The 25,300-nt window shown below is 35.4% G+C and overlaps 1 protein-coding gene across 1 annotated transcript in view; it reads left to right on the top strand.

Moving 5' to 3' along the window:
• UHRF2 (ubiquitin like with PHD and ring finger domains 2) overlaps positions 1-25,056 on the top strand; it is an 84,174-nt gene extending 59,118 nt beyond the window's left edge. Inside the window, exons 9-16 of the mRNA XM_058695418.1 lie at positions 3,434-3,538; positions 8,917-9,023; positions 12,312-12,474; positions 13,161-13,301; positions 15,002-15,098; positions 15,426-15,583; positions 19,460-19,558; positions 20,538-25,056. Coding sequence (XP_058551401.1) covers positions 3,434-3,538; positions 8,917-9,023; positions 12,312-12,474; positions 13,161-13,301; positions 15,002-15,098; positions 15,426-15,583; positions 19,460-19,558; positions 20,538-20,684 — 1,017 coding nt within the window. The 3' untranslated portion in view covers positions 20,685-25,056. The remainder of the gene's footprint in view (positions 1-3,433; positions 3,539-8,916; positions 9,024-12,311; positions 12,475-13,160; positions 13,302-15,001; positions 15,099-15,425; positions 15,584-19,459; positions 19,559-20,537) is intronic.
• Positions 25,057-25,300: the final 244 nt, after the last annotated feature.

The following is a 25,300-nucleotide window of genomic DNA, read 5'->3' as shown; positions in this document are numbered from 1 at the left end:
GTTGTAAAAAATTGTAGCAGTGTCAGTATCTATTGATTATAAGTGGGCTAATCTAGGTTGTATCGCATGGCATTCAGTTGTTACAATGAAAGATTCTCTATAGGATGAGTAGACTCTTCCACATAGTTTAACAGGTCCATACATCATGGAATTAGGCATCAGCTGTGCTTTTTTTAATCATTTTTACTGTTTTCTAGATATGACAGTTAACATTATTAAACTTTCTAGAGAATTTTTCTTGCTGAGAATTTAATATTTGAAATATTAGGGGTTTCTTTCTTTAAAATTTGTGGTAAGTTCTCATTTAATGTTGTTGAAGTCCAAGAAAGCTCATTCCGGGTGTTTTGTTTGTAGCTTATCCTCCGGAATGAATGTTAAGTTGTTGGTCAGAGGAAGTGCCAGGTGATCCAATGATAAAATCACTTGTCACATCTTTTCCTGTTGTATCCATTTCTAATTTCTTTATTATAAAGGTAATTTTATCGTTATAGAGATTTTAAAAGTTTTTTGTCCTCATTTTCTGTTTCTCAGGCACCACCACTTTGAAGTTTTAGCTGTTTCTTCTAGATTTACCTCCTTATTTCTAAGTAGCATGTTTATACTGCTTTTGTCTTTGTATTTTAGTTTTATTAACTTCTTTCTATGGTTGATGAGCATTAAGTTTAACACACTGTGTGTCTTCCCATGTTTGCGATGGTTATATTACAATTTTGGCTAAATACATATGCATGTTGTATAGTATGACTCAAATCTTTAAATACAGTAAAAAATACTACAAATAAATACAATATAATATAAATACAATAAAAAGTACACTTAGCATATTTTTAATTGCCTTGGGTTTTTGTTTGCTTCATTCTTTTTTTATATACCTATCACTAATTCATTCCCAAACTTTAAAAGCCCCCATTAATACTGTCTCAGATGCGTTTGCAGTTGTTAGCCTGAGCAGTTAGAAGAATGGATTTGCCATTTAGGAAGTGGGGAAGAATCAGAAGAGATTTATTGTCATCAGGATTGATGAGATTGAGAATCAGGTGGTCCCATCTTCTGAAGTACCTGGTGTTTTCAAGGCTTACACTCAGGTTCTGAGGCTTTTATTAGCTTCTCACTGGCTTCTAATGTGTGTCTTTCCCTGCCCCACTGTGCACTGTCCAGGGAATTTGAGGAACACAAAGTAATGCTGTTTTAGTGAGCCAAAATTGAAGACCTATGGGGAGAAGCAATAGGCCATTGAAGTAGTAGAATAGCATGATTAACGAATTGGGTAGCATGTTTGGGTAACATTGAGTAGTTTTGGTTCAAAAATTTGCTCTATGAAGGAGAAGCTGGAGAAGATAAGAGTTAAGGCTGGGAACACACAGAAGAATGAAACTGAACCACTTTCTTACACCACACACAAACATAAATTAAAAATGGATGAAAGATCTAAATGTGAGACAGGAAACCATCAAAATCCTAGAAGAGAAAACAGGCAGCAACCTCTTTGACTTCAGCCACAGCAACTTCTTACTTGACATGTCTCCGGAGGCAAGGGAAATAAAAGCAAAAAATGAACTGTTGAGACCTCATCAAGATAAAAAGCTTCTACACAGCAAGGGGCACAGTCAACAAAAGTAAAAGGCAAGCAACAGAATGGGAGAAGATATTTTTAAATGACACATCAGTTAAAGGGTTAGTATCCAAAATCTATAAAGAATTTACCAAACTCAGCACCCAAAAAAGAAATAATCCAGTGAAGAAATGGGCAGAAGACATGAATAGACCCTTTTCCAAAGAAGACATCCAGGTGGCCAGCAGACACATGAAAAGATGCTCAACATCACTCATCACGAGGGAAATACAAACCAAAACCACATTGAGATACCACCTCATACCAGTTAGAGTGGCTAAATTTAACAACTTAGACAGCAACAGATGTTGGCAAGGATATAGAGAAAGGGGAACTTTCTTGCTCTGTTGGTCGGAATGCAAACTGGTGGAGTCACTCTGGAAAACAGTGTGGAGGTTCCTCAAAAAATTAAAAATAGAAGTACCCTACAACTCAGCAGTAGCTCTACTAGCAATTTATCCTGAGGATACAGGAGTGCTGATTCATAAGGGCACATGTACCCCAATGTTTATAACAGTGCTATCAACAATAGCCAAATTATGGAAAGAGCCCAAATCAACTGATGAATGGATTAAAAGATGTGGTGTATGTATGTGTGTGTGTGTGTGTATATATATATACACACACAAAACAAACACACACACACACACATACACATATATATACACATACACACACACACAATAGAATACTACTCAGCAATTTAAAAGAATGAAATCTTGCCATTTGCAACAATATGGATGGAACTGGAGGGTATTATGCTAAGTGAAATAAGTCAGTCAGAAATAGATAATTATATGATTTTCACTCATATGTATGTGGAATTTGAGAAACAGAAGAACATAGAGGAAAGGAAGAAAAATAAGTTACAGAGATAGAGGCAAACCATAAAAGACTCTTCAATACAGAGAACAAACTGAGGGTTGATGGGGTGAGGGGTTGAGGGGGCAGGAAAAATGGGAGATGGGCATTGAGGAGGGCACTTGTTGGGATGAGCACTGGGTGTTGTATGTAAGTGATCAATCACGGGAATCTAATCCTGAAGCCAAGACTACACTGTATACAGTGTTAGCTAACGTTGCGATAAATTACTTTAAAAAAAAAAAAAAAGTTAAGGCTGGGAAAGCAGATAGGAGCCAGATTGAGAGAGAGTAATGTGTAATACTTAATTTGGGCTTGGTATACAATAAGACCATTTAATATATTTTAAGCAGTTGAATATTAAAAGCAGAATTGTTCTTACAAGTATTTTCTGTTTGTGATCGGTAGAATGGGGTTTGAAGGGAAAAAACTGGAGGCAGTGAAAAAGGGGGGTTAATAACATTCATGACTCAAACTAAGATTATAGCAGAAGTAGAAAAGTAAAGACTTGAGAGATTTAGGAGATTGAATCAGCAGTATTTGTGACCAAATGTGTTTTAAGAATAGAGAAGAATGATGCAAAAATGACTGTTGCCTTTCTCATGTGGCTAGGGAGCAGTGCCATAATTAAAGACAAGAAATAAGATGGGGAGGGATCTGGGCCACTGATAGCAAATTCTGTTTGACCCAAGTTGAGCTGGAATGACGGGTAGACATAAAATGATGATTATTTAATAATTATTTTGAAACTTGGAATTCTAGATCTGAGCAGTTTTAAGAGTCATCAGCTTAGTACCTAGGGGATATGTAGTAAGAAAGAAGTAAAGTCGGGGAGGAAAGATAGAACTCTGGGTGACATTCAGTTCTTAGTTGGAGGGTTTTAGGATCCAATAATACATACGAAAGCATTTTGTAAACATAACTGTTCAAAGGTATTTTGAGACTCTCTTTATTTCATAGGTGAGCGAAGCGGGTGTCCATAGGCCCCATGTTGGTGGAATTCATGGTCGAAGTAATGATGGGGCTTATTCTCTTGTCCTTGCTGGTGGATTTGCGGATGAAGTAGTAAGTCATAAATACAACCTTGTTCTTTAGAACCATTCTTAATCATTCAGTAAAATACAGAAGTTTTGTGTAGGGTGTATAAAACCCCATCTTTTTTTAGCATAGTTTTTATGTTGAAGTGGTCACTTCTATATAAGTTATAAGAAAAGTCAATTGACAGTCTTTAATCTTTACAAGTGTTCATTTATGTATACATGTGGTTGCTGATTATTGCAATGAAAACATACTTTACAGAGCTCATTTTTTTTTATTAAACTTTTTATTTTGGGATATTGCAGATTGACATGTAGCATTAGAAATACTACAGAGATCTCTGTGCTCTTTACCCATTTTCCTCCCAATGGTAACATCTTGCAAAACTGTAGTACAGTATCACAACCAGGATATTGACATATTGATATATTCAGATCACTGAACATTTCCCTTAACCACAGGTATCCCTCATTTTGCCCTTTGATAACCACACATACTGTATCTGCTCTCCCTCAACCCATCCCTAACCCCTGACAACCACTAATCTGTTCTCCATTCCTATAATTTTGTTGCTTCAAAGATTTTTATAATTGGGGACATCTGGGCGTCTCAGTCCATTATGTGTTTGACTCTTGATTTTGGCTCAGGTTATGATCTCACAGTTGTGAGGCTGGGCTCCACACTGATCATGGAGCCTGCTTAAGATTCTCTCTCACTCTCCCTCTGCCCCTCCCCCATTTACACACTCTCACTCTCTCTCAAAAAAAAAAAATAATTTTTATGAGTGGAATCATACAGTATGTGACCTTTGGGAATGGTACTTTTTGCCCAGCATAATTCTCAAATTGTGGCATGTATTAATATTTTATTCCTTTTTTATTGCTGAGTAGTATTCCATGATATAGGTATAACACAGTTTGTTTAACCATTCACTCATTGAAGAACATTCAGGTTGTTATAGTTTTTGACTTTACAGATGACTGTGATAAATGTTTGAGTACAGGCTTTTGTTGTTTTTTGTTTTTTATAAACGTAACTCTTGATTTCTCTGTGATGAATGCCCAGAAGTGTACTGTTGTGTTATATGGTAGTTGAACATTTAGTTTTTTTAGGAAGCTGCCAAATTGTTTTCCAGAGGGATTATACTACTTTACATTCCTATTATCAGTGTGTAAGTGATTCAGTTTCTCTGCATTCTTACCAGCATTCAGCGTTGTTGCTTTATTTTACTTTAGCCATTCTGATAGGTATGTAGTGAGATCTCATTGTGGTTTTAGTTGACAGTTCCCAAATGGCTGATGATGTTAGGCATGATTTATTTGCTTTTATGCTGTGTGTATAGCCTCCTTGGTGGTATATCTTCAGGTCGTTTGCCCATTTTTCTAATTGGGTCACGTTTGGTTTGCTGTTCATTAAATGTGTACTTTACATGTATTTTCTCCCATTCTGTTTCATTGGTTTGTTTTCATGGTATATTATAATGATGAATTAGAGTAGCTATGGAGAAGCCAAGATGTAGTATGCTTTCAGACAAAGGTAGAAAAGTTTGCCATTTTTCTGACTGGCAGATTTGGCAGTACATTTGCATTAGCATGGCAAAGGAAACAAAATGGAAATATTCAAGTTAAGTCTTTGAGTACTCCTTTAACATGTATATTTTGAAGTTGTATTTTTCAGAAATACAAAGGGTGTTGTATAGTTTATTACAGTAGGCACTTATTTTTTTTTAAGGCTCTGTAAGAAAACAAGCCAACAGTAGAAACTCTTTAATATGTTTTTAGCATCGACCCAGTTGTGTTTGATCTGGAGTCTCACATTTGTGTGTGAGACTTGCCTAATTATTTTACCCCAGTGAACCTCAGTTTCCCCATGTGTAAAATAGAGAAAATAGTATCACCATTTTATATCAAAATAATTGATGTTAAATGAGGTAATTTATGTAATCTTGGAACATAACAAGAATTCAAACAATTGTATTGTCTATAGCAGATTATCTTAAATATATGAAACATAAACATGTAAAGTTGAAAATGAGTGCCAATTGAATTCAGGTGGGTATTATTACTTCCCTTTTTCCCCATCTTTTGAATATAGTTACTAATCAAACATTAAACATTTGCAGTACTGATGAGTTCTCAATGATGTGTATTAAGCAGTTAAAGAATGTTAAATAATGTAAGAATATTTTAAGGCTAAAACACATAGGCTTAGTTCACCAACTAAGATGTATCTGGAGATGTTAATATATTTTATAAGCATTTTCAATCTTTTCCTCTTTTATCATAGGCAGATCATATGTACAGAAATAGGTGGAGGAAACCTGAATAAGCTCCTTTTTTTTTTTTTTTTTAGAAAATGATTTGTTTTGAAACCTTTAATTTAGTATAACATCCATGTAACCAGTGATCTTTGTTCTGTCCAGATGAATGGACATGAAACTACTGAATACCTGTTGATAAACTGGTTAATATTTTAGTCTAGTAACTTGACAATCAAATGCTAGTTTTAGTGTCCTTTGTGACCTCACTTAAGGAATGAGGATCCACAAAGCTGGTCTGCCTTTTAGTTGTCTTGAGAAGTAGTTTGCTTAGTGATAGGAACAGATTCTGGAACTAAACAGTTAGGGTTTGTGTCCTGGTGCCATCTCTTACTAGCTAAGTGACTTTGGGGAAGTTAATGAACCTCTTCCTCATCTATAAAATAAGGCTTTATGATACTTTACATCACAGGGTTGATGTGAGGGTAAAAAGAATCCATGTAAAATCTTAGCCTAACCACACACACACACACACACACACACATACAGTAAGTGGAAGTGTTACCAGCAGTAGTGGTAGTACCCAGTTTTGCAAACATGTAAGGAGTATTAGAAGAGAGAAACTCACAGAAATTGCAACTGTATTCTATCTAAATAGCCTTGAATTAAGGAATCATCAAAGGTGTCTGAGAAAAGTTTAATGATGTTAACTATGCTTTAGGATATTTATCTGATAGTCTTTGGCGGGGGGTGTTGAGATGATTTGAGATGAACTCCTTTTGCTTGATAAAGATGATGGCAGGAATGGGAACATCCAGCTTATTGTGTTAGCTGCTTTACAACTTGAAAAAAGAGTAGAGACTGGGAAATTGAGTCACTGTGGGGCAGTGGTATGTCCCCTCTATAAATGATGACTTCTTATGTGAGGGGTTCTCAAACAGCAGTCTTCTTTAGGCTACTGGCTCACAGGGGTACATGGACTTAAAGATGTAATAAATTTGGGCTGATCATTTTTCCTTAGGAAAATTAGTCTGAACTAATACCGACTGAGCTCTGACAGTCTGACAATTCTTTTTTCCCCAGTGACAATTAAAGTTTCTATTGGTGTGACGATTAAAGTAAGGATGAGTTAATGACATAGAATACAATATGAGGTAGAATAACTATTTTTACTTATTTGCTGCTTGAAAAATAATCAGAAATGTTTTTGTTCTTTCGTTTTAAACAGTACTGAGCTTAGATTGTCCCTATTATTCTCTCCTAGTCCCCACTCCCTTTTCCTTGCACTGCCACAATTCTAACTTCAAAAGTTGACAGAGTTGGGGTGCCTGGGTGGCTCAGTCAGTTCAGTGTCCAACTCCTGATTTTGGTTCAGGTCATGAGCCTTAGTCTTTAAGATATAGTCCTCAGTATTGGATCAACAAAAACTGAAGTCAAGGTTTTTAGACAGATAAGAACACTTACTAGACCATGAGATTTTGGGGGCACCTGGGTGGCTCAGTCAGTTAAGCATCCGACTTCAGCTCAGGTCATGATCTCACGGTTCATGAATTAGAGCCCCAGGTCATGAGTTAGAGCCCCGTGCAGGGTTCTGTGCTGACAGCTCAGAGCCTGGAGCCTGTTTCAAATTCTGTGTCTCCCCCTCTCTCTGCCCCTCCCCAGCTCACACTCTGTCTCTCTCCATCTCTCAAAAGTGAATAAACATTAAAAAAAAATTTTTTTTTAAACATGAAATTTTAGTTTTGACTTTATCCAAAGGAAAAACAAGATGCAAAATAATTGACCTTTATTACAGACAAGGATTTAATAGAGAACACTTCATTATCTTGAGTTCAGTCTAAACTAATTAAAATCTTGCAATAAAGAAGTAACACTAATGGGTGGGGGAATGGGCAAGATGAGTGAAGAGGAGTAAGAGATAGAATCTTCTAGTTATGGAATTACTAAGTCATGGGAATATAAAAGACAGCATAAATAATATAGTCAATGGTTATATTAGCATTGTATGGTGATAGATGGTAGCTACACTTTGGGTTAGCTTAGAGTAATGTGTAATTTTGTTGAATCACTATGTTGGATGCCTGAGACTAATGTTATATTGTGTGTCAACTATAACAATAATAAAAAAAAAGAACCACTATTTTGATAGTGCTAATAGAATTAATTTGTATACTGATACTCTTCTCAATTGATTTTGAGTACTGATTCAGATAGAAACTTAGTAATATCAATATAAATTTATAGCTATTACAGAGATATTTGTGGAGCTAGTTTATGTAATACCTACTTCCTTTGGCATGTTTTTTTCACATTTACTAGATACTTTATACAGATTTTAGTTTTCAAATTCTTTTCCAATGTTCTTTTTAATGCTAGGAGATTTTTTTTATCTCAGTGTGATTTGAGTGAACCTGTACAGCATGAAATGTGGGGAACTTAGTATTCTGTAAGGATTTTAATTTTGAAATTTAACAGCAAACTTGGGTATGACATCGATTGCTGATGGGAAATCAGATTTACTGAAATGATATTCTGTAAAAACCTACAAGCTAATATTGATGTTTATTTTAATACCGTTGAATTAAATGAAATAATATTCCCAGTCCATAAGACCTTATTTTCTAACATTCTTTTTTTTAATTTTTTTAAATGTTTGTTTGTTTATAATGTTTATTTGTTTTTGAGAGAGACAGACAGAACAAAAGCAGGGAAGGGGCAGAGAGAGAGGGAGACACAGAATCCGAAGCCGGCTCCAGGCTCTGAGTTGTCAGCACAGAGCCTGACGTGGGGCTCAAACTCACGAACCGCAGGATCACAACCTGAGCCAAAGCTGGCCGCTTACCCGACTGAGCCACCCAGGAGCCCGTTTTCTAACATTCTGTAGATTATTGGCTTATATGTATAGCATGAGAATAGCCACATTTAGAAGTATTGGAAGCTATAACTTTAAAATGATCAACTTGATAACTTGATATAACTTGAAGGTATACTACATCCACCGCATTTAAATTTTGTCTGATTTTGGTATATACCTTGAGAGTATGTGTAAATTCATAACATCCTAACCAAGTGCTCTGACTGTAAAACAAGAATTAGTGAAATTATATTTGGGCTTAGGTATCTTAATGTTGAAATTTTTCTCCTGTAGGACCGAGGTGATGAATTCACATACACTGGGAGTGGTGGTAAAAATCTTGCTGGTAATAAAAGAATTGGTGCACCATCAGCTGATCAAACATTAACAAACATGAACAGGTATTCTTTACTGTTAGAGTTTGTAAAGTCTATTTATTTGGGCTTTGTATAAAAGTTTGATTATATTAATATAATTTGTAAGTTATTCTGTAGGGCAGAATCTTAAATTGAGAGTTAAAGATCTAAATTTAAAATCCCATTATCTGATTATATAATTGTTTATAAGTATTGTAACTTATTTCTTTATATTTTGTAAATAACATAATTCCGAGTCTTAATACATGTGCTTTACATTTTAAAACATGTTGAAACCTTTGAAGGAAGGGAATCTAATATAAGTGATATTGAGAACAAGGTGGCTTATCTACTACCTCATGGATCAAAGTTATGTTTTACCCAACACAGATTTGTCTTTTAAAGTAACAAACTTCTTTTTAGAGGAAACTCACCAATATGAAGTAGGTTTAAGATTGGGAGCCCACATTTGTGGGCATAAGTGAAATATCAGATAAACTTAAAGCTATACTCAAGGTGCTTTTAGGATTTATAATGTCTTTTAAGTGTTAGAATGTTTAGTTATAAAAGTGACCTTTTCTAACCAAATGCTTATAAAGCATTACAAAAGAGCCACCTTGTGCTGACCTTTGTTCTATGGTATTAATGATATGCCAGCTTCCATGGGAGCAGAAAACTTGATCACTTCAAAATGTTTTAGTTCATAAATGCATGCTAATAGCAATAATAATAAAGTGACCCAGATCATCAGATAGCAACAACCACATTATAACTTGTCATAATTTTTAGATCAATTTCATAAAGTCAAAATTTTTATATCCTATTGTTACGAGTGTTTTATGGATTATTGAGTAAAAATGAGTATTTTTCTTTGAATCTGAATCACTCGGTTTTACGTAGTGTGCCCTTAATTTCTGATTACCGTGTGAAGTAAAGAATATACCAGTATGATTTCAAGAATTTGTTGCATACCAAATTACATAGTCTGTTTTTATGTCTTCCTTCTCTATTATTTCTGACAGTAGGATTATTTAACTGAACCAGCAGAGGAGACAGGTCAGATTTGCTGGTGAAAACATTCCTGAAGTAGGAGTCCAGTCCCTAGTCTTTTTCTAGCGAGAAAGCAGCTCTTTAGGAGGAATGATCTTAAAAGGAGTTAGAAATATTTTGATGTGTTTTTGTCAGTGAAAGTATATCTTGAATTTTTAAAAGTGCTTTTTTAAGTTGTCTCATCTGAAGATTATATTTACCCTTTAATAATAATGAATTATTTTGATTGAATGAGATTTGTTTCCTAACTACCTGCACTTGTAATGTAAATGGTAAATATTTTTCAAGCTTTTAAAGAATCTAAGTATAACCCTGTTTACCATTATGTTACAATCTCAGAAAATAATTGACAAGTTGTAAAAATGTTTGTATTTAAGAGAAGGTAGTGAAAATAAAATTCTGACTGAAAACAATTTAGGATTGACTTACCGTAGGGACTCTGACATCCATTCAGTTAATTTATACATTAAGTTTTGAGTACACATTGTGATTATAAAGACCTCTTGAGCAAAGATACATATATGTTTCATAAACATGAAAACCAAGGTCAAAGACCCTTAGCTCTGACCCATATTACACTTTTTCCTGACTAGTGTATGGTCCAGTTTATTTTTCCTTCTCCACTAAGAGGGAGTTTGACCCTTGCTTCTTGCTTTGAGAAGGTTGTTCCTATTTCTTCTCAGCTCTTTCACTTTATGAAACTGAAGTGGGCAGCAAGGTATCCTGGCCTTCCTTTATCAGGGCAGTTAGAAACAACCAATTGAGCTGCAGACTAATGGTAAAGCCTTGTTTTGCATAGTTTGATCTTCTTGGAATCTCTTCACATACTTGAACAACCTACATACTTAATGTGAAAATAGAAGTGAGTTATTAATGCCAGTTAGTGGTGGCAGTTCTGACTAAAGGTCCTTGTAAGTACCAAACCATTCTGTTCATTCTGTTCATGTGAAAATAGTACTTATTCTTTTCCTTGCTCTTTAAGAAGATGAAGTATGTATATCTCAATAGGTATTCCATAAATAAGATATAATACTAACACTAGAAGATTGGATACATTTTCTTCTACCTCCCAGAGATTTAATGCATCTCCCTTTGAGATAAAAAAAAAAAAACATGGTAAACTCCAACTATTTGACCACATTTATGAAAGTTTTTTTGTTTTTTGTTTTTTTTTTTAACAAAACACTGTATTTACTTTAACAATATAACTGTGATGAAGAGATTTGGGTAGATTACACATTTCATCTTACGGTCAATTTCATTTGAAGCTGCATAAAAAGAATTATGCCCTGAAAAAGTATTTTGTATCATATCTGAATTTACCAAATTGGGTGTGTGTGTTTTTAACCTTACATGTTCTCAGTGGTGTCTTGTCACTTAAGTTAGGAAGTAGGTATCTCAGAGGAAGAATACTAATTTTAAATAGTTTCTGATTTGGTGGGGACTTCGGGGTTTTTTTGTTTGGTTTGGTTTTTTTTGTTGTTTTTGTTTTTTTGGCAGGACTAAGTTCTCCCAAGAAAGGTCTTCTAACATAACCTTACTGATTAATTACTACTAAGTGAGTACACATACTAAGGAAGCTTCAAGTAAATCAGGTGCTGCTTCTCACTCAGTGTTCCTCCTTGTTCATGTGTCATCATAAAAATAGTGATCTGGAGGAGCCAAAAATCTTTATTATCATGATTTAGTGCAGGCATTTGATTGCTTCAGTTTTATTTAAACTTACCTTTTTACTAGAAATCTTTAAACGATAATTTCATATTAAAATTGTTCTTTAATAACTTTTAAACGGTAAGGAATCTCTATCATCTGGAATGTGGAAAGTAGACCTAGAAAGGTCATTTGTACCTTGCTGACAAATTTATTTTTCTGGATTTCTTTCTACATTATTCCAGCAATATACTTCACTCCCTCCCTTATCAAAAATAACTACTACAACAATCACTTGCTTTAGTGTCCAACTTTCTCCCTTCCCTCGTTATTTAAAAAAAAATTCCATGTATTTCTAGTTGTTTTCTATTATACGTGGCACAGATGTTATTACTTTCAGAAGAACCCTACAGGCTATCTGAGAACCAATCCCCTGGCTTGGGGGTGACATCAGAAAACTGATTTGTCTTCTCTGCTGGTGGGGGAAAGCATAATCCTATTATCTGGAATAATATGGAAAGAATCATAGAATCTTAACTATCAGGTAAGGCATAATTCACCTTTTAATTGAGCTAATAATGCGATTATATACTTAAAGATTACTTGGTATAAAGACTTTGTTTTATTTTTTAGGGCATTGGCCCTAAACTGTGATGCTCCATTGGATGATAAAATTGGAGCAGAGTCTCGGAATTGGAGAGCTGGTAAGCCAGTCAGAGTGATACGCAGTTTTAAAGGGAGGAAGATCAGCAAATATGCTCCTGAAGAAGGCAACAGATATGATGGCATTTATAAGGTGCTCTATCTGGCATGACATCTTGTTAGTCATTTTTCCTGGGCTTTCAAGACAGGGTTGCCACAGGGAACTACCCTACAGTGGGTGGGCTAAAGGAAGTAGTAGACCACTTTAGTTGGTATCTCTACTTTTTCTGGAAATGTAACAGATATACAAAGTGAGCTCCTAACTTTGATATTTTTTCTCTTAATGCTTATTTGAAGTCCATAAGGGCAGAGTTCTGTTTTAGGTTAAGTTTTTTATAAGTATATATTCTCTGTGATAAAACTATTTAAATAACATGGGCATCATAGATACTGATTGTTATATCTTTCAGAATTATTTTAATTATAATAGATTTTCAGAGCCAAGCACATTATAATTGTTCAGATAGGTTGTATTGTTTTAAAAAATGGAGGCATTTACTGCCACCATTTTTATATTGTATTATGCAAGATTCTATTATTCAGCATAATCTTGTTAATATTTCAAACTTATAGCAATGGGTACTTATGTGGGAACTACCTTAATTAAAAATCAAGGTAAAAACAGTATTCTAGTGATTTTTTATTTACTATTCTTAAAGCAAGTATCTTTTGAAGTTGTATTCAGTTAGGTCAAGTGTACTTAGTTAAACTAGTAATGTGGCATTATGAATAAGTCTAAATATTAAATCTCAAACTAGTACCGAAATAATTATGATTTAGGTGGTGAAATACTGGCCAGAGATTTCATCAAGCCATGGATTCTTGGTTTGGCGCTACCTTTTAAGAAGAGATGATGTTGAACCTGCTCCTTGGACCTCAGAAGGAATAGAACGGTCAAGGAGACTATGTCTACGTTTACAGGTTAGATTACATTTGTCTAGGCTACCTGTATGCTCATAAAAACACACACCTCTGTAGTATCTTTGTGCCTTAACACTGGATACAGCTCACAGCAATTGATCAGTGGACTGTAAGGGGTGAGGAATGAAATCATTCAAGTATACAGAAGGAAAACAAATAAAAAGGTAGTAGCATTCTAGGTGTCAAACTGCTCTAAGACCAAGAATTGTGCTTGGGAAAAACCAAGCCTTCAATGAAAAGTAAAATAGTTGTAATTCAATTTGGAAATGACTTGAACAATGAAGGAGAGGGATACATAAAATTAATATAGAGAAGACCTTAAGAAGGGAAGTTTATCATAGAGGGCACAGGGGGTGTGTCTCTGGTAGGGGAAGGGGGAGGTGGCTTATAAGAGTGGTCTGCTTCTCCTACCCTTCTCACTTTTCCTCACCCCTTTTTTCTCTTCCCCCTCAAAGCTGCTTCCCTGTCCTGTCACCACCTTTAGTGCTTTGCCTTTTTTTTCCCCTTTGCCCATGTTCAGCTGTTAACCCATATAAGACTTTGTTGGTTTTGTATGCATAATGGATGGTATGGCTACATTCCCCCGTCCACTGCCTATGCACCCTAGACTTTGTCCCTGACACTGACTTCAGAGCATGGTTTGAGTTCATCTTCCATCATTCCCCATTGTTGTGCTTCCTGTAAAGACTACCAGCTTTTCATTTCCCCTGGCTCTGCCCACACTGCATGTGTAGGGGCTGAACTATGGGCAAGTGTCTGACCACCCAGGCAGGTGAGTGTGTGTTTTCTAGTGCAAGTCTGTGTCTGTTTTTGTTTTCTTTTTAAACTTGTAGAATTGATTGTTTAAATGAGACCCATCAGCTGATAAAATAACTGCCAATATTCTTTTTATAACTTAATATAAAAAAATAACTTGTTAAATCCATTTTCAAAAGAATTTTTCAGATTCATTGTTCAGCAGAGCAATGCTCTAGATAGGTTAGATTTGAAACTAAGCAGAAGCATGTAAGCTCATCTACTATGATTAAGTTAAAAACATCATTGATGGGGCCTGAAACATGTTGAGCTTTAAATATCAGTGTTATCAACAAAGTATGTTCTCCCCGTAAGGGTAGCCAGTAAAACACAAATAGTTAGAATTTTATTCCTTAAAGTCTAACCTTTAGCTGATAAAGAATTCAGTAATTTAGTGTCTTTAGGTCCTCTAAAAGCCCCTGTGCCCCACCTTATTTTGGGAGATAAGAAATTTGACCCTTAATGTTGCGGGTGGGTTTGTTTTGTTTTGTTTTTTAAAGATGGGCTCCACAATTGAGTGTACTACCATCTCTGTGAGTACCATATTGTGCTGTGGGGTTGATCTCATTTACCTTCATATCTAGATTCTTTAATTTCTTCCTCACACTTTTCAAGCCACCTAGTCAAACCTCCTGAAAACTTGTCTTTCCTCTTTTAGATCTGAAACTAAGATTATTATTTTATAAAATGGAATGTTTAACAGTCAAAACTACATGGTTTTACACTGAATTGGGGATTTTAATAGTCTTCTGTCCTTTAAATGTTTGTTTCCTTTATATAAAGTCTTTCAGTTTAGGGAAAATACAGACTCTTACCCCACCTCCCCTTTTTTAATTTCTCAGCAGCATCTAGAACCCCTTTTCTCTGTGAAACTTAAATCTGTATTGTACTTTTTCCCCCAACAGTATCCAGTAGGTTACCCTTCAGATAAGGAGGGGAAGAAGACTAAAGGACAGTCAAAGAAGCAGGCTAGTGGAGCTTCAAAAAGGCCAACTACAGATGGTAGGTAATGATTGCAAACATAAGTCCTAAAATCATAGTTTCTAATAAAAATATTAAGAGAAAAGTTTGAGAAACTCCTAAGAAATTAAAAGCAAAGTGAAGGATTTTTTGGGGGTGGAGGGGTGGTGGGGGGCTTTCTGTGTATTTTAATAGTGTCAGAGCCAAAATAGCAGCAAACATAGTATTCTAAACTCCATCGAAGTTAGATGCTGCTGTGTGTAGGTTATCTTCATGCTAAACATTAACTGGTACCAGTTAACTCTTAGGTCTCATAGTTGTGCTTAGAACCACTAGTAAACCTGCTTATGTATTTTTAAATAAATCTAGATGATTGTCCAAGTGCCTCCAAAGTGTTAAAAACATCAGATTCAGCAGAAGCAGTTGAGGCTTTCCAACTAACCCCTCAACAACAACATCTAATCAGAGAAGATCATCAAAACCAGAAGCTATGGGATGAAGTGCTTGCATCTCTTGTGGAAGGTCCAGTATGTAAAGATTTTTTAAATAATAATGATTTATTATTGACATGATGAAAAATAATTTTCCTTTGCAAGTCAGTCAAAACTTGACGTTTTTATGTAATCATCTCATCCAGTGTCACTTTCAGAAATAATCTAAGGTAATACTTAAATGCTCTTAGGTGGATTTTAGGCCTCTTAGTTGTTGGTTTTGACCTCTTCGTGCCTGAACTTAATCATTTATGTTGAAGGCACTATTCATGGGAAGAATTTTCAGTTGTGTAAACACACTTAATTTAAAACTCATCAGGAAATTTTTTGCTATAGTTCAAAGTTATCTGATGATGGCATAAGTCTTAAGCAATTCAGCACATGTTTAACCTGTTTGTAAAATAAACCAGTGTTGATTTATTTAAATACTTTATATGTTTTGGATTTTTTTTCCCATTTTTGGTAATCATGAAATTTTAAAGTGAAAAGAAATTACAACTGATGTGTGTGGATTTTGTGTTAAGCTGTGTTTTGCAAATGAGGCTTCCTTATCAAATCCTAAAAGCTGGAGTTTTCAAATGTGAATTGGCTATTCCTTCTTTGTTCACTTGCTCTTATTTATGTCTTAATTTATTTGCTTAAAATTAGAATATTCTGTTTATTAGATATTAACCCCTTGTCAGGTGTAACATAATTACTTCTCTGCATTTTTTCCTCTGTGCAGCTATTGTGAGTGAACCTTAGTATCTTCTCTTGAAGTTTTATCCTGTCATCTTCTACTAATTTTCTTCTTTCCAATGCTCCTTTTATTTCTGTCAGTGTATTAGCCAGAATTTCTCATATGTCTGAAATCGGGTTAGTTAAGATCTATCTTTCTATCTAAATTTAGAACTCTGAATTTTTGTGTTGCTTTTTGTTTGAGAAATAGTCATCAATATTAAGGAAGAATGTTCCCTGATATAATTTTTAAACATTTATTTATTTATTTCTATGTGTGTGTGTGTATACATATTTTTTTTAAGATTTCATTTTTCAGTAATCTCTGTACCCAGCACGAGGATTGAACTCAGAACCCTGAGATCTACCCTGGCTCTACCGATTGAGCCAGCCAGACGCCTTACTTATTTTTTAACTTATTTTTGAGTAACACCCAAAAATGGGGCTCAAACTCATGACACCAAGATCAAGATGCTCATGCTCTACAGACTGAGGCAGCCAGATGCCCCTAATTTTTAAAGTTTTAGAAATGGGTGAAATTTATCAAATACCCTTTAGGAGTCATCATTTCCTTTTCTTATGTATATGATAATGGGTTATTCTTGGTAAAATGAAGCTTATGTGTTTGGAGGACAGAAGGAAAGTGATTGAGCTCTGTGTGAAGTGTTACTTGCTTTTTAGCCAAGAGACCCAGACATAGTGAGAGTCTGACCCTGGTAGGTCATTTTCACTTAGAGAAAGTAAGAGGCAGCAAACAGTTATTGATCATAGTCTAAATATTCTCTAGTTGGAGGGGTACAGCTGGTGGTTAGGTGGATAACGTGGGTGAGTTCCAGCTGTGGGTGGGCAGGAGACAAAGTAGCAGATACAGGTGGAGGAAAAAGCTACCTGAGTGTACATGGAAGTTCTCTTGAACATCTATTGACTGGTTTGGATGTGTGTATTGGGCTTCAGTGTAAGACTGCTAATATGTGTATACTGTTTATCAATTAAAAAAAAATTATTGAAGTGATTGAGTCCTGTGAGACTTGGCAATTGTATGCAAACCAAGTATACTTGTCAGTTCTTTCAATGTAACTTTAATATGAAATAAAGTCAATAATTGACAGTTCTCAAGCCACAATTTTAAAAAAGATGGGAGCACCTGGGTGGCTCAGTTGGTTAAGCATATGACTTTTGGTTTCACTCAGGTCAAGATCTTGCGTTTTTGTGGGTTCCAGCCCCTCATAAGGCTTCACACTGACAGTATGGAGCCTGCTTGGTATTCTGTCTCTTCTCTCTGCCCCTCCCCCACTCTCACTGTCACTGTCTCTCTCTCTTTCTCTCTCTCTCTCTCTCTCTCTCTCTCTCAAAATAAATAAAAAAAAAGACAAAATTGTATCCAGTAGGTTATCCTCTGTTGGCAGGATCTTGCATGCCTGGGTGAGATGATTATGAGCTTGCTGCTATTGATTACTCTGGATGTGTATGTACTATTGTTGTGAACAGCTTTTATGCCCATTCTCTTCAGATAAGCCAGGAACACATTTATTAAGCCAGAAAAACCAAGTGTTGGCCAATGGTGGCTTTAAAATAAGTGCATATGTTATGTATATGTGAGTATATTTTTATCCCAATACCTTCCCAAGGCCCTACATGATCTGGCATGGGCCCTCTCAGGCCCAAACGCTTCAGCCATATTTAAACACGCTCTGTGCTATTTAAACACGCTCAGCCTGTTCCTTCTCCTAGGCCCTTAGACCCATACTATCTCTCTGACTAGAAAATTCTTTACACCTTCATGTCATTCACTCCTTCTTCTCTGTAAGTCTCTGCAAAGTACAGGTCTTCACAAAGGTCTTCCCTGGCTACGCTTTCTAAAACAGCCACTCTTTTACTCTGTTGCTTTAGTTTGCTTTGTTTGCTCAGTTATTACTATCTGAAATTGATTTTATAAAGTTCCATGAAAGGAGAGACTTTGCATTTTTGTCACCACGATGCAGATGAGTACCTCGCCCATTGTAGAAATTTGAAATATCTTAGTACATATTACAAGTATCATGGAGATGCCAGGGAAATTAGCAGTCATTAACAAAGTAGTTTGTTGTGTGTTGGGGGGGTGTACTTAGTATTAAAGTTTGAGTTTTTTCCATATCTCCTCCCATTTTATTCTTCCAGTATATTGTATAATATTTTGTTACTAATTCACTTGACTTTTATAATGTCCATAAATAAGTTAGTTTCAAGATATAACTTTGAAATGGGATCTTTGGTTTAATTTTAACTTGAAACTCTTGTAAATTCTACTTTTTTATTGACAGAAAAAAACATAAAATATTTTCCCATATTACCAGAAATAACTGAACAGAAGATTAGCCTTGTGACTATTCAAAACTCTACTTACCTTTCTAGTTTAAAAGAAATAGTTGGGTAAAATGGAACCAGTAATCGCTTTTGATGAGTATGAGTACCCATTTGGTCATATTTGCTTTAGATGGCTCTACCGTTTATAATTTAGTCCCAATTTGAGTAAACATTGGCATCAGGAAAATATGGGATTTTTGGATTGAGGCAAAATATCACAGAAGATAATCCTAGGAGAATAAATATGTTGATTCTTTGGAGTATTAGATACTACAGAGTATTATTGCCTAATGCTTTTATTTATTTATTTATTTATTTATTTATTTATTTATTTATTTATTTAGCTAAAAAATAAATATTGAAGTTTCTTAACAGCAAAAGATTAAATAAATAATGTGTTCATATTACTGGAATACCACCCACCCAGCTTTTTTGAAAAGAGACATCTATATGTAATGACCTTGAAACAAGCTATCCATGATTGATATTTTTCCCCCTTTTAAGTTTTTATTTAAATTCTAGTTTAACACATGTCCATGACTGTGTTAAAGGCAAAAATAGTAATCTCTGGAATGTGAGGTTTAAGGGGAGACATTCACTTTTTAATGCCATATATTTTCACTTTGCAGCTTTTCCAAACCAATTATAAGATTTAAAACTAATGTGTATATATTATGGAATGAAGTTTCTTCGGTTTTATATTTTCATATTTGCTTATGGTTACCGTTACTTTTTTTTAATACAAAATGTGTTAAATGTGACAAAGACATTTTTTCCCTAATTACTTATAATCTTAGTAGTTTTTTACAAAGCTAACCTTTTTTATTTTCTTCCCCCTGGGTGCCATTCTAGAATTTTCTGAAAAAATTGGAACAATCTTTTATGTGTGTCTGCTGCCAGGAGCTAGTTTACCAGCCTGTGACAACAGATTGCCTCCATAATGTCTGTAAAGTAAGTAGGTTTCTTTCTCATTTTCCCTTGTTAGGACAGAGGGCAACTAACCTCCAAACAGTTTTAGCACGTGAAACATTTTTCCATGCAGCAGAATAGTTGTGGAACCTTGCCAGTTAAGAAACATTTCATTACATTTTGGCAGTAATGCATGTTTTAATTTATTTTAATTTTATTACTATAGACAGTAATAGTCAAATATGTATTCTATAGTCAAAGGTATTGTATCATGTTTGGAATTGTTGAGAATTTGAAATGGAGAAGAAAGTAAGGTATCATTGCTATTTTTGTTATAGCTTATGTATGTTTTATATATTATAGTGCGGACTGAAATAATTCCATCCACTTAATGAAACCTAAAACAGATTCTGTCTGGTAGCATTTCCAGAGGAGTTGAATATTGCATTATTAGTGTGGTGTAAAGGGGAAGATTGAGTTTTAGTCAAACCAAGGTTGGAATCCTGCTCTACTGCTCAGTGGTTGTGTGTCCTGACCTAGCTTCTGAATTTTAATTTCTTTTGTAACATGGAAACAAATCTTCCACATATGTGTTTGTGCCTGACCCATATATTTCTGGAAGACACATTCTGTGTTAAGTGATTTGATAAGATATATAACTTAGTTCTAAGCAGGGAAATCCTAAATTTCTTTTAGGTGTTCTGTTATGAAGGAACAGGATTAAAATCCAACGTAGGTGAGGCTAGTGAAAATCATACATAAATTCTAACACTCTCATTTTATTGGATGAGGAAATTAAAGCACTCAAAATTAAGGTCATTTACCTGAAGTCTCACAATATATGCTGGAAGTGGAACTTAAAGCCATGTCTATAGACTAGTTTTCAGAGTGCAGATTCAGGCCTTTACAGTTCATCTTCAGTTTCTAGTTCCTATTTAAAAGCATAAGCCTTTGACTTTTCTACATGCTATACTCTGATGAAATTGGGTATGTTTTTGTTTCTGTTTTGATTTTGCCTTAGGATTGCTTACAGCGCTCCTTTAAGGCTCAAGTTTTCTCCTGCCCTGCTTGCCGGCATGATCTTGGTCAGAATTATCTCATGATTCCCAATGAGATTCTGCAGACTCTACTTGACCTTTTCTTCCCTGGCTACAGCAAAGGACGATGATTTGTCTACTACTGTGTTGCTCTTGGTGGCTTTTTGGACAATAAAGAATCTAAAATGGTTGGGGGGAGGGGGCGGGGAGGGTGGAAGCGCTATGGTGGACCATATCTCTCACGTTCTGAAGCAGCTAATCCTCTTTCCTACATAGCCATTATCTTGTGTGTGTAGTGAGAGGCCCATTTCTCAACTGTCTTTTAAATATCAAAAGGTAGTTCCTGTCAGTAACAACTAGTTTTAAATCAGTAAAAAGTCAAAGCCTCAGCTCTAGTTGATATCCAAGTTATGATTTATTTTGCAACTACCTCAGGACAGAAAAGACGTATGGGGATTTTTTAAATCATTGAGTAATTAAATGAAGTTTTAGCTACGCACTGCCTCCCAAATATTAGTTGTGCCTGGTTCATGTAATTTGATTTTACAGAAAAGGAAATGACACTCGAGATCTTTGGAACGCAGCTTCTGTATTGTGCATAATACATTTTTAATGTCTTCTTCCATTACAATGTGTTTTGCAAGGACAAGTTCATTTTTTAGCCCATTTTGTGAGCTCCATTGTGCTTTTTTTCTGGTGTTTTATGCAAGTTGACTACTAATGACTAATGAGAACAATATGAATGCATTGTTGCTGCATTAGTGTAATGTGGTGTGGTTTTGCACTTAAAAGAGGTATTCAGATGCTCTAGTTGTAAATGTTCATGAAAAGCCTCTTCTGTACTAGTCAAACTGCTTTTAGTGAGTCTCACCAGTGGTTTTACATCTGCAGAGCATTGAGGGCTGGGCTTGACTTTTGAGAGGACTGAAATTGCTTCATATTGTGATCCTAAATTTTATATTCACTATATTCCCTAAAGTATACATTAATAAATATTTTATGACCAGAAAAATAGCTCATCTTACTTCACTTTTCTACATTTGTCTGGCTTGTAAGTATGTATTTTTAAGAAGTAATCACTTCCAGAAGTAATCACTTCCAGAGTATTTCATTGTGCATTTTAAAATAGACATTTTGTACAATTCTCTATTCTTGATTTTTGGTAATAAGAACTAGTATGAACTAAGGACAGGTTTCACCTTATGTTTGATTTTTCTTTTTTAATTTTACTAAATTAGAAAAATTTTCTATAATAACTTGTCTTATGTTCAATTTTAGCATCAGTGCTACTTCTTATTTCACAGACATGAGAATATGCTAAAACATTGTTCTGGTCTCTGAAAGTATATTGTTTTCATCAGAGTAAAGTTTTAATATGATTGAATCAGTTTTTCTATTCCTGAATTCAGAGCCATATATAATGCCAATATTTATTGAGTATATGTGTGTTTATTTAATCCTTCTGACAACCCTTAGAGGCAGTCCTGTTATCCCCATCTTATGGATGAACCTCAGAGGTACAGAAAGGTTAAGAAACTTGCCAAAGTTCAGGGGCTTCTGGGTGGCTCAGTCAGTTAAACGTCTGACTTCAGCTCAGGTCATGATCTCACAGTTGGTGGGTTCAAGCCCCACGTTGGGCTCTGTGCTGACAGCTCGGAGCCCAAAGCCTACTTCTGATCCTGTGTCTCCCTTTCTCTCTGCCATTCCCCTGTTCACTCTCTATCTCTCTCTCTCTCTCTTTCTCTCTCTCTCTCAAAAATAAACATTTAAAAAAAAAAAAAAAAAGAACTTGCCAAAGTTCATACCTCAGGGAAGTGGCACAGCTGTGCTAAAACCAGGCAATGTAAGCCCAGGTGCTGGCAGTCTTTACTGTTGGGCTATAAAGGATCTCACATCAAAATCAAGTTCTGGGGAACACTTACAGCATAGTGACTGGAATGGTTGTCACTTTGGGCTTGTTTTTAACAGACATTGGAATCATTTTTATTTTGAAGGATCTAATTTAAATAGAACCTTTTTAGATTGAAATGAATCATTAAATTGCATCATCTAGTGTATTCCCTTTGGCACTGGCCATCTCTCTGCATGAAGGGTGGGGAACATCTCCCAGTTTCAGCTACGTGAACTGGATTGTTCTGCTTTTATTAGCAAAATAAATGATTTCAATAGTTAGGCTATATATTGTCTTTTTTTAATTTTAATTTTCATTTTTAACGTTTATTCACTTCTGAGAGACAGAGCATGAGTGGGGAAGGGGCAGAGAGAGAGAGAGACACAGAGTCTGAAGCAGGCCCCAGGCTCTGAGCTGTCAGCACAGAGCCCGACGCGGGGCTTGAACTCATGAACTGCGAGATCATGACCTGAGCCTAAGTCAGACACTCAACTGACTGAGCCACCCAGGCATCCCTACACTATGTTTTGTCTTAACTTTGCTATAACATTATAGACTAGGAAAGAAAGCTGATTCCAGCTTAACATGTTCAGGAGTCCAGGACGGCCCCAAACTAAGCAATTTTATTTTGCTTTTAAACTTTTTTAAAAGACTTCATTTGTTTTTACATAAATATTTCAGTTTACTCTAAAAAATACAGGAAATAACCACAATACCATTGTCATACATGTAAAGAAAAAAAACGTTATTATCAAATATCTAGTAAATATTCAAAATTCCATTGTCTCAAATGTCATATATAGATATTTTAGGTTAGTTTGTTCGCATCAGGATCCAAATGAGGACCTTACATTATTGTTAATTGCTATCACTTAAGTATCTTTTAGTCTGTATATATCCCCTCTATCAATTTTCCTTTACTTTTTGTGATTTGTATGTTTAAATTATTCTAGAGTCTGACAGAGTAAGATTTTGCTGACAATAACCATGTGGTATGGTTTAACCTGTTTCTCTTTTATGTAAATTGGTAGCTAGAATTCAAGCATGACCAGATTTAGGTGTGAGGGGTTTTTTTGGCAAGATTTCTTCATAGGTGATATGGTTATCCCTTCAGATACTACATAGTATCTGGTTGTCTCAGGCTTAAATTTGAAAGAGGAGCTTTTCACTGGATTCTGGTACATGTAGTAGGTTACAGTGATTACTATTAAGTACTCAGCCACTTTCATATGAGTACAGTTTTTTTTCTTAAATTTTCTTAGATTAAGAAGGGCCTCTAGTTATAGACTCATTTCTAAATAATATGGCTCACTCAACAAATATGTGCATCCAGGTATGTTTAAGAATGTTAGGTAAGGGCATCTGGGTGGCTTAGTTAAGTGCTGATCAGACTCTTAATTGCAGCTCAGGTCATGATCTCAGTTTGTGAGATTGAGCGCCATGTTGGGCTCTATGCAGACAACTCAGAGCCATCATGGGATTCTCTCTCTCTCTCTCTCCCTCTCTTTCTCTGCCCTTCCCCTTCACAAGCCCTCTCTCAAAATAAACAAACATTAAAAAAAAAAAAAAAAAAAAAAAGGAGGGCACCTGGGTGGCTCAGTTAAGCATCCGACTCTTGACTTTGGCTCAGGTCACGATCTCGGTTTGCAAGTTGGAGCCCCACTTCAGGTTCTGTGCCAACAGCACAGATCCTGCTTGGGATTCTTTCTGTCCCTCCCCCAGTCACATGCTCTCTTTCTCTCAAATTAAATAAACATTGAAAAACAAAATGAAACAAAATAATATTAAGTAAGCTTTGGGGAGGTAGCAATCTAAAACACCGTAAGCTCTCTCACAAACTTGTTAGGACAGTTTGGCTAACAGAAAAGGGCCCTGCCTGTAACTTAAAAGCTTTGGATTTTAGTGTAGAGTCTACATACAAATTGGATAGAGATCTGTTCTGATTTGTCCACTGTGTGGCATTTCTATTTTTGCTTATTAGGGATCAAACCTTTCCCTATTCTTCAGAGCACCCTGAAAAGATAGAGCTCATGACTACCTGATTTGAGGGAACTGAGCTTGATGGTCTACTCATCACCAGCTTATGCTGGGAAGAGTGTTTTGTGCTTAACTGTTGTATGCTGGCTGATCCCCATATCAGACCTTTAAATCCTTGAAGGAACTAATTATTTAGTAACCTGGATTAATCAGACGCTACACACACACACAAAAAAAACCCAACACTAGACACAAGATATCAAGAACTAGCTAGAGGGACCAGACAGGCAGACCAAATGACTACTATTGAAAGAATGAATGAAAGAATGCCACACTATATCCTCAAGTATAAAATTGCATTGCATTGATAGAATAACAACAAGCTGCTGTGTGAAGAGTAGTTTGAGATTAAAATTCTTGTAAATAAATGAAAACAATATAGACAAAACAGAATAGACAAAATCTGAACATATTACTGGGTATTCCATTATATATGGATATTCCAAAATTTGTTAATGCATCTGCTAATGGATATATGAGTTTCCAGGATATTGCTGTATAAAGCTGCTTCATGTGTAAGTATTTGGAAAATAGTTGAAAGTTTCCTATAAATTAAATATGTTCTTACTATGCAACCCACCAATTTCATTAGTATTTACTCAAGATAAATTAAGAGATATTCGAAAGTGGTTTATACCATTTTACATTCCTGCCAGTCATGTATGGGAATCTAGTTGCCCCACATTCTCACTAACACTTCATTTTTGCCCTTTCATTATAATCATTCTAGGGGACGTGTAATTTCTGTAGGACACAAGAGTGGGTTGAATATTTACTGACCAGAATGAGGGTAGTCATTGGTACTGTACTCCTGGTATT

This window comes from Neofelis nebulosa, chromosome 12 (genome assembly GCF_028018385.1).
Source record: "Neofelis nebulosa isolate mNeoNeb1 chromosome 12, mNeoNeb1.pri, whole genome shotgun sequence".
NCBI classification, from domain to species: Eukaryota; Metazoa; Chordata; class Mammalia; order Carnivora; family Felidae; genus Neofelis; species Neofelis nebulosa.
The sequence above is the reverse complement of the archived record's forward strand: the minus strand, read 5'-3'. Positions and strand labels throughout refer to the sequence as shown.